The sequence below is a fragment of the Pecten maximus genome, chromosome 2, assembly GCF_902652985.1.
Source record: "Pecten maximus chromosome 2, xPecMax1.1, whole genome shotgun sequence".
NCBI classification, from domain to species: Eukaryota; Metazoa; Mollusca; class Bivalvia; order Pectinida; family Pectinidae; genus Pecten; species Pecten maximus.
In genome coordinates, this window is record NC_047016.1 from 10,958,450 (window position 1) to 10,975,090 (window position 16,641).

General features: G+C 37.5%; 2 protein-coding genes across 2 annotated transcripts; one reads left to right on the top strand and one right to left on the bottom strand.

The window, feature by feature from the left end:
• The first annotated feature begins 356 nt into the window (after positions 1-356).
• LOC117317367 lies at positions 357-6,287 on the top strand. Its single transcript, XM_033872175.1, has 4 exons — positions 357-819; positions 4,286-4,353; positions 5,195-5,341; positions 5,820-6,287. Exons 1-4 carry the CDS (start codon positions 647-649, stop codon positions 6,131-6,133), a joined length of 702 nt encoding a protein of 233 aa, XP_033728066.1. The 5' UTR covers positions 357-646; the 3' UTR covers positions 6,134-6,287.
• Positions 6,288-6,306: 19 nt separating this feature from the next.
• On the bottom strand, positions 6,307-10,151 carry LOC117340995 (putative nuclease HARBI1). The gene is made up of 4 exons (XM_033902793.1): positions 9,722-10,151; positions 7,581-7,693; positions 7,194-7,305; positions 6,307-6,900 (listed from the first exon to the last, which is right to left on the bottom strand). Exons 1-4 carry the CDS (start codon positions 10,149-10,151, stop codon positions 6,512-6,514), a joined length of 1,044 nt encoding a protein of 347 aa, XP_033758684.1. The 3' UTR covers positions 6,307-6,511.
• Positions 10,152-16,641: the final 6,490 nt, after the last annotated feature.

Below are 16,641 nucleotides of genomic sequence, written 5' to 3' on the forward strand. Positions count from 1 at the left end.
ACAGCGAATCTCTGCTGTTTGGAAGGCACGATGGCGCCTCCAGGCCCCGGGATCATGAAGCAGACTTAAGTCTAAGACTAAACTTGGACTTAAGTCTTAAGATTTTACTTAGCTAAGACCGCAATCTTAAGTGGATCATGAAACGTGCTAAGCATAATCTTAGCTGAGACTAAACTTAAGTCGAAATCTATAGCAACGCGCGCGCTGATTCGCGTATTTGCGGTAATCCATTGGAACTCTTCAGCGCGGGAAACCATCTTCTGTCGTCTGCTGTCAATGTAAACAATGGAATCTGTCAACAGAGGGTGAAAGTCAAATTGGACCGGGGAGGAGGAGGTTATGCTCGTTGAAGAGGTTTCCAACAGCGAATCTCTGCTGTTTGGAAGGCACGATGGCGCCTCCAGGCCCCGGGATCATGAAGCAGACTTAAGTCTAAGACTAAACTTGGACTTAAGTCTTAAGATTTTACTTAGCTAAGACCGCAATCTTAAGTGGATCATGAAACGTGCTAAGCATAATCTTAGCTGAGACTAAACTTAAGTCGAAATCTATAGCAACGCGCGCGCTGATTCGCGTATTTGCGGTAATCCATTGGAACTCTTCAGCGCGGGAAACCATCTTCTGTCGTCTGCTGTCAATGTAAACAATGGAATCTGTCAACAGAGGGAGAAAGTCAAATTGGACCGGGGAGGAGGAGGTTATGCTCGTTGAAGAGGTTTCCAACAGCGAATCTCTGCTGTTTGGAAGGCACGATGGCGCCTCCAGGACACAGCAGACGAAGAGCAAAGTTTGGCAAGACATTGCCAATCGCCTGAATGCGTACGTATACAGTAGAGCTACCAAATTGTTGTGTGCTTGAAGTTTAATTGTTGTGATTCCTTAAAATAATGTTTATGCTGCTATATGTTAAACTGCATATTAGGTTGGGGACGCGTATCTGTCATGAATTCAGCGTGCCCTCAGTACTCTAGTCTAGAATGAATATCAATACCCTGACAACACTGCTCTCTGACGAAGATCTTCTGTCAGAAATCGTCCATCCATGTGTACTGTACTGGAAACCCTGTACTGTACACCTTCGAGAGTTTGAGGGATATTCACGTATCTAAGTAACTTATTTATACACATTTACCCGTCAAATTACTGTTGAAGTGCATGTAAAAAAATATTGACTTTTTAGAAGTTCTGACGTGATTATTTCTTAGATTATAGATGTTTATTATATTTGACTTTTATATAGATTCTACATATGTTTGACAAAAAAAAATCGTTTTTTACTCAAATATTCAATAATTTCAAAATTCAATCCTCCTTAATTGTCAATTGATCTGATATTGATGAGCGGACATTTGTCTTCCATTGATGGCTCCAAATTATTTTATACAGGGAAAACACAATTTTACAGTTACGATAGCTTGTATGCCACACACATGTCTTTGTAGCAATATTAATGATTGCAACTAGAATTAACTAGGGAGAAACACTGTTCAGGTTTTAGGAAATAACCTACATTATCTGTGTACATACAGCTGATATATGGGATTCATAATTAAAAGTATAATGTAAGCGACTAAAAATCAAAAAGTTACATTTACTGCACATGAAGATTGGTTTATTGTTTGCGCTGAAGCAATCCGCATAGCACTATTTCACAGTATTTGAACCATAGAAAATGAGAGATGTTGTAAACATTAAAAAAATCCTCTCATTTGGTTGTAACACTAACAGGTTGTCAATAATGACAAGAAAACCAGTCAGCAAATTGAGCAGTTTATTTATTAATTAATTTATAGATTTATGAATAGGCCTGCCTTGCAACAAACCTTATAAATACAAATATACAGTATCTAGACTCTTAAACTCAAGGGAAACATCTCTCATTCTTGCCAAATATCATTTTACCACTTTAACTCTTTCTTTTTTTAAATTGTTTTATTTTTCAAAGCTTTTAATACAGATACCATAAGACAGAACATAGAGGGACATACACACTTACCCATACACATTCCGATGTACACACACATAACTCGGGACATACATTTGTACATGTATACACACTTACCCAGACACATTCCCATGTACACACACATAACTCGTGACATACACACACACTTACCAACACATATTCCCATGCTTACAGATAAATACTCCCATGCTTTATAATTATCATCACATTCTGCTCACCATTAAACAGTACAAATTAAGAAGCACCTACATGTACATACATATATATAAAACAAAATAGACAAACAAAATGGAGACAAACAGACAGACAGATGAGAGAAAACTGAGACAGACAGGTAGAGAGGTTCCCATACACTTTTATTTACTGACAAGTTACTACTTACTAATGTTTAGAAAATATGAATACAAGTTATAATTTCTAATATGGTGTTGTGCCATTAAAATATAAAGCAATATACTGTATATATATAACACATACAGGTATATATAAAGAAAAACTACATGTTCAAGTGCCATATTAGTCATATTTCTAACAAAGGCATCCACTTTCTCCAATTACTTTCAAACTTCTTTTGAATGTTATCACTTTTACTTGAAATGATATACTTTTGTACATTATAATGATCTTTAATAACATTAATTAGTGCATTTATATTAAGAGTTTTATGAAGATATCCTGTTTTATAAATATCATGTTTAATAATTATTAGTATTTTATTATTTATTGTGAAGAAGCTACTCCAAAAAGTAGAGAATCTTTATTCATTAGAAATGGGATGATAAACAAAATATCAAGCAGAGCTTAAAATCTTTCAAAAAGAGTTTGAACTTCAATACATTCCCATAAGCAATGTAGTTATTGTTTCCCTTTCCTATTACACAGTGAGCAAATTGGAGTAGGATGTAAATTAATTCTTAAAAGAAATGTATTGGTTACTAAAATGTGGTGTAGAATTCTCACTTGAATTTGAAGTTTTGTACTTTTTGTTACAATAAAAGGAATTTTAAAGGTTTTTTCCCCATTTCTTTTTGTCATACTCAAATTCCTCATTCCATTTTATTGTACCTGTTGGTGTGATTGCAGGAGTTATCAAGCAGTTATACAAATCTATAGAGCCTTTTTTTTTCTAAAATTTTTTTTTTCAAATTCAAGGTATTTAACTCTTCTTATACACTTTCACAAATATTACCATTTCAGTAAAACATCTGGCAGCTTTGTAGTTACATTGAAATGAATTTATAAAATCAAATTGGAAAAAACAACATTACTCGAAAATGATTCAATAATAATAACTTCATACAGCAATAGAATTATTTAAATGCAGAACAAATCAAGCAAATAAATACAATATAACAAGTTAGTTACAACATTTCCTAAAAACATGTTTAAATTGTTTAAAATAAAAAAGTTCACTCTACCACATGATATTTATTCATTATAGATATATAGGTACTTTATTTTTTTCTGATTTCACAACAATTCTGTTATTACATATATATATTTGGTCTGAGAACAAACACAAACAGGAATATCAAATCTGAATATGTTGAGATTATATTTGTATTTATCCGGCAACTGTCGAAATACACTCACTATATTTATTGTTGCTGTGTACGGCAGTGACAGAAAGCATAAATACTATTTAAATAAATAAAAAATTCAAATGCACCAATTTAACACAGAAAATTTATTTCATATTTTTAACATTGAATTTCTGAAAGTTTAGTGTATAGGCATTTTGGAAGCTTCCCAGTCAATGATTAGACTTGTTTTTAATTCTAATCATCATCAGAAATATATGAATAAAGAAGATTAATATAAAATATCAATCCTATTAAAAGAAGACATACATGATTTAAATAAAACTGATTGTCACTGGCATAATTGTAAATAAAACATAAACAAATTGAAATCATTTGATTTGTCTGAAGCTTAGAGAAAGGTTTGAGAAGATATAAGATAGATGATAATATAGCAACAAGATTTTTTAATATGAAGTTTAATGGTATGTATATGTAACCCTGGTAAATACTAGCCGCAATATACCGCTCGGCTAGAGAGATCTTCTCTTTAGCTCGATCGGATGAGCGTAAGACTAGTAAGCCAGAGGTCCCGGGTTCGATCCCTAGCGGAGGCAGTGATTTAAATTCAATTAATCATGTGCTCTGTTACATATATCAAAATACAAATGTGTCTAAAAATACTTTTAAAAGCTGCTAGGTAATTTTTGTTTATTTATTTATCTCTTTGAGTATCTAAGTAAAAGCTCATGTAAAGATTTTCTTTCTACTACAAATGTTCTTCTTTTCCAAATTTCAGCAGAAACACATCACTGCAGAGAAAGGTGCCGGAAATTAAAAAGAAATACCAAAACATCAAGCAGAAAGGTATGATAGTGTTCATTGAACATTATGTTGTTGACATTAGATTTTTATTTATGAGATCAACATCATGTTTTAACATAGAACTTAGCATTTTTGAATTCTATAACATGAATGTAGTTATGAAAGCATCATAAACGGTGTATGAAACATAGTTATGTAAGATACCGGTATTTACATGTTACAAAAATCTTGTTTAATAGCACTGCATCACACTTCCTATTCTCCACAGATAAGATTTATCCTTAAATGCTTAATTGACTGTCTATGTTTTAGAATAATCTAAGATGTAGTCAAATTTTTCATTTGAATGTTTCCATCCATCCTTTTGTCTTTATATCAATTGTCCGAGCTCTATGTCCTACACTGCTTGTCACTGAAACCTCATACCTGGGCCATAAGTTCACCCAAGTCAGGTGGTGTGTCATTTGTGAAATGTAGGTCACTGTGATATACAATGCATTTTGACTTTTGACCTATATCTGTATTATCAAACAAATTTCCTGTCTGATCAGCTGCTTATCTTGTCATTGAAACTTCAAACTTGGTATCAATTTCATTGAACTCCTGATATACACTACCCCAGTAATTAAGATTAGGAAAATCTATGAATTAATTCACATTTTAACCCAGATGTTATATACGACAAATTACTTTGTATATGGCCTAAATGTAAACAGTACTGAGCCCAGTGACAGATGGGCAGGGCTGAAATGGGTCAGTTTGAGTAAACTACATCAGAACACATTGACCTATAAGGCCATTAGGCCCCTTGTGAAAATGAAACACAAGGCACATTTTGATTGATACAAACTGAGATGTAATATAATACATTTGTATATTGTAGCAAAAGAAAAAAGATCAGGATTACTGCACCCAAAGACTGGTGGTGGCAAGAAACCAGCTTCACCAACAGTGCCAGAAAGGCTGGTATTACAGAACCTGGAGGGAAGACCAAGTCTCTGTGGACTCTCTGAAGGAATTGACACTGCTGGTATGGTTAAAGGGTATTAAATATCTCAAAATACAATTCATTAAATAATTTTTTTCAATGATGTATATCATCACATGATGGGCCTTTCTGACCTGTCAATGTACTTGTTACTATTACTCAAGTGGGTCTTTCGGACAAGTTCCTTGTGCCAATTTTGAGTTATATAGTAAAAACTTATACAGTTTCTCTTATGTCTCAATATTGAAACTTGACGATAAGAAAACAAATGATTTACATTAAAAGGAAAAGGTCCAATAAAGATCATTCAATTGTTGGTGTCAAAATCTCTTTGTGATGTCTTTTTGCCATGTCATATAAAATGTCTTACCGAGCCTTTGCAGAAAAAAAGTGAAAAATAGGGGGGAGGGGGTTTATCCTTGATCATGGGCTTATACCCGATAAAATACGGTATTGAGTTGATAATGCTGTCTTTATCTTATTGTATACATGCATATGCATATGTATTCTTTTTTTTCAGTGCCTCTTTCACCTGGGTTTATCAACATCCTACCAACTTATTCAGGAGTTGATATGGATATGCCAATAACTTATATCTCCCCAGCAGCATCACAAGCCACACACACAGATGGATTAACAGCCCCACATACAGCCACATCTACATGTACATCATCAAAACAGAAAAAAGATTTGTCTGATGAAGTATTGTTGGAGGAACTTGCCCGAGTGAAAGACGCAAGGAATCTGATTCTGGAGAGGATTGAACTGGTCAAGATTCAGAAACATCTTGCTATTCTTCAAATTAAGGCAATTGAGCCTTCCTTTGAAGAATAAATAATGTTTCTGAAACTTTTCCACTACAATTTGTTCTGTCAACATTTTCTTTTAACCGCTACTAGTCATAAAATACTTTGTGGATTTTAACCAAATTTGGTCAGAAACATCATTGGGTGAAGGGAGCAGATTTTGGATAAGGGGTGACTCCCAAAGTGCGGAATGGGCGGGGTCTGATTGGGAAAATAGAGGTAATCTAAGCCCTATAAATTACTGCTCTTATAAGTTCTGAATAGATTTTTATCTTATTTGGTCACAAAAATCTTTGGAAAAAGGGGAACAGATTTTGAATGGTGACTCTAACCCCACTGGCCCATAAATGTATATATATATGCTTGCACTGCCCCACTCCAGAGAGTACCTAGCTATAGAAAATTACTAAGAAAAAAGGTTTCTTGCCATGTTCTCTCTTATCCCAAATCCATTTTCATTTAAATGATTATGTTCCAGAACATCTGGGCCTTGTACTACTAGGTCATCAACTGTTTCTGATACTATATCTTGTCTTAAGATACCTATGTTGTGCAATATGGCACATGCCACAATATATTTGCATGCTCTGTTTGGGTTTGTTCTCAGACCAATTGATAGGCAGCTGAAGCGCCTCTTCAAAATTCCAAACGTCTGCTCGATGACCACTCTTGTTCTACACAATGCTCCATTGAATCGCTCCCGGTGTCTAATATCATTGGTGTGATTGTATGGTGTCATCAAATACCTGCGGCAAGGGTAGCCTGAGTCCCCTAGCAGGAATCCACTGTATAGGTCTGTTATAATTAAGGATTATAGCTTCTTCAAGTTTCTCTTTTCATTGTTTATTCATCATTCATAGATATATCATTGTGTAAAGTGACATTACTTTCAATTTAATTCTCAAAAGTAATATATCTTCTTATTCAAAATTATAATTATGTACTGTTAAATCTTCATAAATATTTGGATATACCACAAATGATTTGTAACAAATGAAAATGATATATATTGTTTGATGAACTTGATATATTGATGTAACATCAATTTTATAGGGTACAGTACATAGTTTTACATGAATGTTTATTACCATTTTCAAAGTCATGACAAAGCTGACTTTCTCGGAACACTCTTGAGTCATGACATGAACCAGGCCAACGGGCCACACAGTTGGTTATGATGAAGTTGTTGTTGCAGACCATCTGTGAAAGTGAAATAAGTATGCATATTTCAAAGGTGGTTTTTTTTTCATATTAAATAATGAAAGAATTATAGACTTCACATTGGGGAATGTGGTATGCATGTATTTGAGATTTAATACCAGGTAAATACAATGTATACATTTCAGTGAGCTAACATGAATGCAGTACTTGTCACAGATAAAACTATTCTTTTCTTAAATACATGTAGCAATTAAGGTATCCATTCTGCATGAAATCTTGATCAATATTAAAGTTTCTATTTTTACACATTATACCTGAACATTCAGAGAATGGAATCCTTTTCTATTGACATAGTCAGGTTCATTTTCTCTTGGTGTAGATATTCTGACAAATGTCCCATCAATGCATCCCAATACCTGTGGCATGCCTTAAAAATACACAATTCAAGATTTTTAGTTTATAAACTGCCTGACTCCTTTGGCTTATGGGCAATGTCAAAAAGGGTCAAATGATTTTAAATGAACTTGGTATCATGATTACAGAGGCCAACATCAGCCGATCTCATCGAGTGGGTCCTGCTAACAAGTCATATCCAAGAGATATTCATATATATGTTCCTGTTAATATATATAAAATTATGTATACTACTTCTGTTATATTCGAGATTAAAAAATTGTTACCTGTATATATGTTTATATGGAGATGACTTAAATAGGCTATGCCTGATGTCAGATCCATTTGTCGAATTAAATGACAATAAAATGTGTTGAAATTGAAATTAACTGAAATTTAAAAAAAAAACTTCTTCGAAAAACCCAATAAAAACATAATGATACAAATGAGAGAAGGAAAATTGTTTGTTTGTTTGTTTGTTTGACATAGCCATTTTATTAAAATGATGTTTTGAGACTTTCCCTGTAGTTCAAAGTCAGTCTCAGTGTCTTTGTGATCATCATGAGTGGCCCATGTCGAGTAAATTTATGGATTGTCTATAAAAAAATTTTTAAAAAGAACGTAGATGGTAATTACTTGCGGTCTGAGGCCTGCAATTTCGACAACTGTTTAAAACTTTTTACTTCTAAATGTGAAGATTGAAGAAAATAGTGTTATTCCAATATCAAAATGCATGTAGTTTAATATTGAGAGAATAGTTCTACAATATGAAAATAAAACCAGATTTTAATGAAGTTTTAGAATTATGAATTTGTTTCTTTAGTGGAACTTATTACTGCAGTCTTTGGCCAGCAGTTTAGAAAACGCTTCCTTATGTAAATATTTGCACATATGGTGGTGTTGGCCTAAAAATAGTACACTTCATATGCATGGAAAAGTCTTCAGGTACTTTACCAAAATTGTAAATTTCATGCTCCTGGGGTCTCACGTTTGCCCCTGAGGAGGGGGTAAACTTTACAATAGTTTATATAGGGAAATCAAATTTTTGACTATCAGTTGTTTGATTTTATTGAAATTCATAATAACTTTGTTAACATTATCAGCATGGGATGACAGCTCGATGGTATGCACACGTTGGCCCTGAGCTGATGGGCGGGGCCAGCAGGGTAAATTAAATTAACTTTAATATTTCTAAACTCAGGTGACTGTTGAGGCCCATGGGCCTCCTCTTAAATTGAAGCAGTTAGATAGAATTATTTCATTTCAATATGCACATTACACATGGTCCTAAGTTGTGCAGATTTTCACATTTGTTCTTGAATTTTTATTCATATATAACTAGTTTCAGAAAGCCCCAAATGATATTTTGCTCGGTTCGAATCACCACATTTGATCAAAATTTTCTTTTTATGTTATTTCAAGGACAATCAATTGCTTGAAACAGGAAGCTGTACATATGCATGTGCAATATATATATATTTTAATTACTGTTATGAATCCTAAGTTGTTTCCCAAATAAAAGCTATATTAAACAAATAATTTTTCTTTTTTGTTTTGTTTTTTAACTATTTTTAAATTCATAGTGATATGTACAAGCACATGTACTGTACAATGACAAAGTACACTATGAAATGGAAGTATTTCAATTGTGAAATTGAAATAGTACACTTAATAAGTATTAAAACAATATTTCATTTCATATGAATATCTTGAAATAAAAAAAAAATAAGAACAAACATATAATTTGATCTAGAACTGTTTCTACCTGCAATTTTAATTGATCAAAGCTTCACAATTGTTGACTTTCAGCAAAGAGCTGATTAGACAATTTTTTGTTGTTAACGATGTTTTTATAACAGAGGGAAACCCTTCTCATACGATTGATAACACACATATATAACAATGAGGGCGTTTATTTGTTTAGATACGGTACATAGTACTATATGACGTAATTATCGATGGGGGCGCTGCAGTCACATTGTTTACATCAAGTGGAACGCTCAAAACTTGTCTGTGGTACTAGATTCGATATCATTTATGTCTTTTAATTGGAAATACGCACCTGCAATAGCGTGAAAGGCACGTTTTGTGTTGTCTGCCGCCTGCCCAGTCGGGAATTTGATGAAATCCCCACGCAATCTAACGAGGACGTCCGCAACACGACGGATGCAGCGTCCAGCAGTGGCCTTTGATATGTGAATGGCGTCGCCAATCAGTTGGTGAAATGCCCCTGTCGCCAGAAATCTCAAAAAAACGAGAACCTGTATGAGAGGAGGCAGACTTTGGGATCTTCTCGTTGGATGCGTTATACTATCGGCGACCAAATGAACAATAAATAGCAAGGTGGGTCTCCTGAACCTGTACCTGGCGTACAACTCCTCATCTGTCCTCATCTCCAAAGGATTAAGCCGATCTCTAAAGGTCCTCGGACGAACTGCTCTCCTTTCTTCTCGTTGTCGCAGACGATCAACTAATCTTACTATGTCCGCCATATTTAAGACAAAAAAACGGACTTAAGTCTGCCCTGTAGCAGTCTTAGGATTTAAGACTGAAAAATAGACTTAAGACTTAAGTTTTATTTCATGAACCTCGATTTAAGTCTGTTTTCAGACTTAAGTCAAAAATCTTAAGCTTAAGTCAAAACTTAGACTTAAGTCTGTTTCATGATCCCGGAGCCAGGTGTTTCGGAAAGGCCAACGTCTTTTGGTTCTTTGACGGCATCTATCATGTCAATCTGGGTCAAATACGAGTCGAATTCTCAAAATGAGAACAAAGGCGGTCACAATGGACCACTAGACACATAAACAACAAGCAACGAACACTGATTTCATATCGTATAATGAAATGTCATATTTTCAAATGAGATCACGATATCGACAATCTGTATCTCGATATATTGCGCTGTTGATTTTTAAGTCAATCATCGACATCTGTCACGGAAATTTTGATAATTAGAAAAATATTTAAATATATAAAATCGACTGGGACATGTTAACACCGCGTGTATTGAAAGCAGGTATGTTTCTAGCAAGAAATGGAAAATTAACAATGGGGATATTTAAATCGTCACGCTTATCACACAGCTTGGTTGTTATCTGTTCCTGCCGGTAACGTTGTAAGTAAAGATAGAGGTAAACGTTTGGTGTTAAAATGTCTTTAGTGTCATTAATTGCAAAGTCTTAATGCCCAATCGACATTGTTAATAAAGATTTTGTTATTTTAAGATAACACATCGTCAATATATGTACATGCATCTATGAGTGAAATTGAACGACTCTGATAAGCTTGTTTATATAATCTGTCTGATATGAAACAAAAACAAGCCAGCCAACAGAGGGGCACAGTGTGTGTCCCATGGGTATGTCAGTCAGCCAACAGAGGGGCACAGTGTGTGTCCCATGGGTATGCCAGTCAGCCAACAGTGGGGCACAGTGTGTGTCACATGGGTATGTCAGTCAGCCAACAGAGAGACAGTGTGTGTCCCATGGGTATGTCAGTCAGCCAACAGAGGGGCACAGTGTGTGTCCCATGGGTATGTCAGTCAGCCAACAGAGGGGCACAGTGTGTGTCCCATGGGTATGCCAGTCAGCCAACAGTGGGGCACAGTGTGTGTCACATGGGTATGTCAGTCAGCCAACCGAGAGACACAGTGTGTGTCACATGGGTATGTCAGTCAGCCAACCGAGAGGCACAGTGTGTGTCCCATGGGTATGTCAGCCAGCCAACAGACTGGCACAGTGTGTGTCCCATGAGTATGTCAGACAGCCAACAGAGAGGCACAGTGTGTGTCCGATGGGTATGTCAGTCAGCCAACAGACGGGCCCAGTGTGTGTCCCATGAGTATGCCAGTCAGCCAACAGACGGGCACAGTGTGTGTCCCATGGGTATGTCAGTCAGCCAGCCGAGAGGCACAGTGTGTGTCCCATGGGTATGTCAGTCAGCCAACAGACGGGCACAGTGTGTGTCCCATGAGTATGTCAGTCAGCCAACAGACGGGCACAGTGTGTGTCCCATGGGTATGTCAGTCAGCCAACAGACGGGCACAGTGTGTGTCCCATGGGTATGTCTGTCAGCCAACAGACGGGCACAGTGTGTGTCCCATGGGTATGTCAGTCAGCCAACAGAGAGGCACAGTGTGTGTCCCATGAGTATGTCAGTCAGCCAACAGACGGTCCCAGTGTGTGTCCCATGAGTATGTCAGTCAGCCAACAGAGGGGCACAGTGTGTGTCCCATGGGTATGTCAGTCAGCCAACAGACGGGCACAGTGTGTGTCCCATGGGTATGTCAGTCAGCCAACAGACGGGCACAGTGTGTGTCCCATGGGTATGTCAGTCAGCCAACAGAGAGGCACAGTGTGTGTCCCATAGGTATGTCATTAGTCTGTTGGAAGATCTGGTCACCAAACTCAATAAAAATGGTGTCGATCAAATATTAAATAATTCCCACTTTCTATGGGAGTTATCTCCTCCCATAAAATACTGATTGAAATGGTATTCCATCTTCATAATTTCAGCCGTACACTGATGATAAGGGATAGGGAGCCGTACATTGATGATAAGGGATAGGGACCCGTACATTGATGATAAGGGATAGGGACCCGTACACTGATGATAAGGGATAGGGACCCGTACACTGATAAGGGATTGGGAGCCATAAACAGATAAGGGATAGGGAGCCATACACAGATAAGGGATAGGGAGCCATACACAGATAAGGGAATAGGGAGCCGTACACTGATAAGGGATAGGGAGCCATACACAGATAAGGGATTGGGAGCCGTACACTGATAAGGGATAGGGAGCCGTACACCGATGATAAGGGATAGGGAGCCGTACACTGATAAGGGATAGGGAGCCGTACATTGATGATAAGGGATTGGGAGCCATAAACAGATAAGGGATAGGGAGCCATACACAGATAAGGGATAGGGAGCCGTACACAGATAAGGGATTGGGAGCCGTACATTGATAAGGGATAGGGAGCCATACACAGATAAGGGATTGGGAGCCGTACACTGATAAGGGATAGAGATCCGTACACTGATGATAAGGGATAGGGAGCCGTACACTGATAAGGGATAGAGATCCGTACACTGATGATAAGGGATAGGGAGCCGTACATTGATAAGGGATAGAGATCCGTACATTGATGATAAGGGATTGGGAGCCGTACACTGATAAGGGATAGAGATCCGTACACTGATGATAAGGGATAGGGAGCCGTACACTGATGATAAGGGATAGGGAGCCGTACACTGATGATAAGGGATAGGGAGCCGTACATTGATGATAAGGGATAGGGAGCCGTACATTGATGATAAGGGATAGGGAGCCGTACACCGATGATAAGGGATAGGGAGCCGTACATTGATGATAAGGGATAGGGAGCCGTACATTGATGATAAGGGATAGGGAGCCGTACACCGATGATAAGGGATAGGGAGCCGTACACTGATAAGGGATAGGGAGCCGTACATTGATGATAAGGGATAAGGAGCCATACACTGATAAGGGATTGGGAGCCATACACTGATAAGGGATAGGGGGCCGTACACTGATGATAAGGGATAGGGAGCCGTACACTGATGATAAGGGATAAGGAGCCATACACAGATAAGGGATAGGGAGCCATACACTGATAAGGGATAGGGAGCCGTACACTGATGATAAGGGATAGGGAGCCGTACATTGATGATAAGGGATAGGGAGCCGTACACTGATGATAAGGGATAGGGAGCCGTACATTGATGATAAGGGATAGGGAGCCGTACACTGATGATAAGGGATAGGGAGCCGTACATTGATGATAAGGGATAGGGAGCCGTACACTGATGATAAGGGATAGGGAGCCGTACATTGATGATAAGGGATAGGGAGCCGTACACCGATGATAAGGGATAGGAAGCCGTACACTGATAAGGGATAGGAAGCCGTACATTGATGATAAGGGATAGGAAGCCGTACACTGATGATAAGGGATAGGGAGCCGCACATTGATAAGGGATAGGGAGCCGTACATTGATAAGGGATTGGGAGCCATAAACAGATAAGGGATAGGGAGCCATACACTGATAAGGGATAGGGAGCCGTACATTGATGATAAGGGATAGGGAGCCATACATTGATGATAAGGGATAGGGAGCCGTACATTGATAAGGGATAGGGAGCCGTACACTGATAAGGGATAGGGAGCCATACATTGATGATAAGGGATAGGGAGCCGTACACCGATGATAAGGGATTGGGAGCCATAAACAGATAAGGGATAGGGAGCCATACACTGATAAGGGATAGGGGGCCGTACATTGATGATAAGGGATAGGGAGCCGTACATTGATGATAAGGGATTGGGAGCCGTACACTGATAAGGGATTGGGAGCCGTACACTGATAAGGGATTGGGAGCCGTACGCTGATAAGGGATAGGGAGCCATACACTGATAAGGGATTGGGAGCCGTACACTGATAAGGGATAGGGAGCCGTGCACTGATAAGGGATTTGGAGCCCGACACTGATATGGGATTGAAAGCCGAACTCTGATAAGGGCATACGAGCCGTAGTAGTAGCCTTCCCGGGACGGCATGGATGCAGTGGGAGTTACTCCCCCTGCCACATGGTATTGCTAGGCAGTAGCGTGGCGGAACAAAGGGGTTAATCTGACCTTGCATAGAGAGTGCTTGTAGTGTAAAAAAAAAAAAAAAAAAAAATAGAAAAGATCGCCGATTTGTGCGTGGACAACTCTCAGATAATATAATAATATAATAATCTTTCACGATGTACGTATCAATTATTGTCAGTCAAAGCTTAATTTGTTTGTTATAACAAGGAAATGCTGCAGTTGTTTTGAGTAAAATCAAACATTCTTTAAATTCAGAAGGGATGGAATCCATATGACTTAAATATCAAATATACACTAACTTCAGTAATGTACCTTGGTTAATAATCCTTAAATGACAACGTATGTTATTCTTGTGTATAACATTATTTAAAGATGGATAAATAAATCAAAAGCGGTCATGATAGCCGACGATGCATCGACTGTGTAACGAATAATGCAGGATAATTAGATTGTTTACCATCATGAGGAATAACCAGGTTGTTTACTATCATGAGGGATAACCGGGTTGTTTTTCATAATAAAGACAAACAGGGTAGATACCACTAGGTACGTGTTACAGCAAATTTTGAGCTTCATTCTTCGAAAGATGGCCGTGCCGGTGTGAGAGAACAGGCATTAGAGATTTTTGGAAATAAATAAATAAATAAATGAAAAATAAAGAAATAAAAGATCCAGTAGTTTTTCACGCAAGTTCTGAAAAGTTAAAACTAATGACAAAATAGCAGAAATAACTCGTACTTTCAGACTAACTTATATTAACTATGCAAACAATTATGAAACAACTGTTTCTCGTTTAAATACTTTGAAAAAATGGAAAAAAGCCCTTTCCATACTACAAGCGAAATGTTACCAAGGGAATCTCGAACAATTTTTTAGGTTGCGACAGAAAATCGCTATTGACATGAAACACTATATCGGAATATTTTTGTCACACATACTTACCGAATCTGATTTTCGGAGTTCAACCAACGTAGCCTCGTTTGAAGGTCCGAGATGCGGGGTTCGACCACAGGTGCCTGACTCGTTTTATAAAATAATAACATATAGATTTATATGTACTCTATATGTTATTATTTTATAAAACGAGTCAGGCACCTGTGGTTCGACGCTCCCTACCCGTGTCCACAGGGGGTAGGCGCGGACCTACAAAAAATAAAAAGCCTCTCCCGAGTATGACCCGTCCCACGACTTCATATCCTTGACAAGGGAATGAACTCACCGGAACGTGAAAACCGCTTCATGTATGGTTCATTTTAAAGATGAAACATTTTTCTATCCGTCGATACCAAATACTTGGTGCTGAAAAAACTGTATTAGGATACCTAGAATGTCAAGTTTTGCCTGAAAAAATGTTAGGTAGACATTTACTGGTCCGTGCGGTTATCTGTCACCACTCTAATGAGCAAACGCATAATCATATGACTAGTAGTAAAAAAGGCCTAAGTGTCTCATTGTCATCGGTGTAAAACAACACACAGGAATAAATTCATCGCAATAGGAAGAAAGAAGCATGGCGAATGCTAGCCCTCATGTATGAGGACATTTTTGTATCTGTATCTCTTTGAAAATAAAAATAAAACTATTACGGCCTTGTGGCCTTTCAGCGGAAGAGAATAGATAGGAAATTGAGTAGAATGGGAACAATATAGAATGAAAAAAGAAAGTGGGGCGGAAGAGAGTCGCCTGTCTAATTGATTGTGTGATTAATTTTTGAATGCGACTCCCAGATTAAAATAGGTCCTACGCTAGCACTATTTATTAGCAGTTACGCTTACCCTAGCGAAGATGAAGAGAGAAGACCCTACCCTATGAATTTAGTTCATCAAGGTTTTTGACGTCCATCTAAACACCTAAAAATATTTCGAAATATTAAATATTGGCCTAAAAAAACCTATTCTCTGGACCAGCGTTATCACACCAAAAAGACCGCCGAGGGATCTTTATCGTGCAAGTTAAACATTCTCACACGGGACAACAATTTAAGTCCTATCAGACGGACTTGATGTTTGTCGTAAACGGTTCATTTAAGTACTAGTGCTTTATGTTTGTGTCCGCACTTGTAAGATTTCCTTCGATGTCCGATTCTGAATATATGATTTGTCCATTATCTATAGGCATACAAATCGCGTAGTGTATTGTGTGTACAAAAATTGTGTATATTAAATATCATCATACATCATCATACATCACCATACATCATCATACATCATCATTCACCACCATACATCATCATACATCATTATACATCATCATACATCATACATCACTACACATAACCATACATCATACATCAGTATATATTATCATACATCACCATACATCACCACACATCATACATCATTATACATCACCATACATCATAC

What these genes read in the sequence shown, in the direction of transcription:
- LOC117317367 (XM_033872175.1), top strand. Translation starts at nt 647, where the DNA reads ATGGAATCTGTCAACAGAGGGAGAAAGTCAAATTGGACCGGGGAGGAG. An exon ending in CCAAAACATCAAGCAGAAAG is followed by an intron (nt 4,354 to 5,194) that starts GTATGATAGTGT and finishes TGTATATTGTAG; the next exon opens with CAAAAGAAAAAAGATCAGGA. An exon ending in TGAAGGAATTGACACTGCTG is followed by an intron (nt 5,342 to 5,819) that starts GTATGGTTAAAG and finishes CTTTTTTTTCAG; the next exon opens with TGCCTCTTTCACCTGGGTTT.
- LOC117340995 (XM_033902793.1), bottom strand. Translation starts at nt 10,151, where the DNA reads ATGGCGGACATAGTAAGATTAGTTGATCGTCTGCGACAACGAGAAGAA. An exon ending in TGCCTTTCACGCTATTGCAG is followed by an intron (nt 7,694 to 9,721) that starts GTGCGTATTTCC and finishes TGTATTTTTAAG; the next exon opens with GCATGCCACAGGTATTGGGA. An exon ending in TCCATTCTCTGAATGTTCAG is followed by an intron (nt 7,306 to 7,580) that starts GTATAATGTGTA and finishes TCACTTTCACAG; the next exon opens with ATGGTCTGCAACAACAACTT.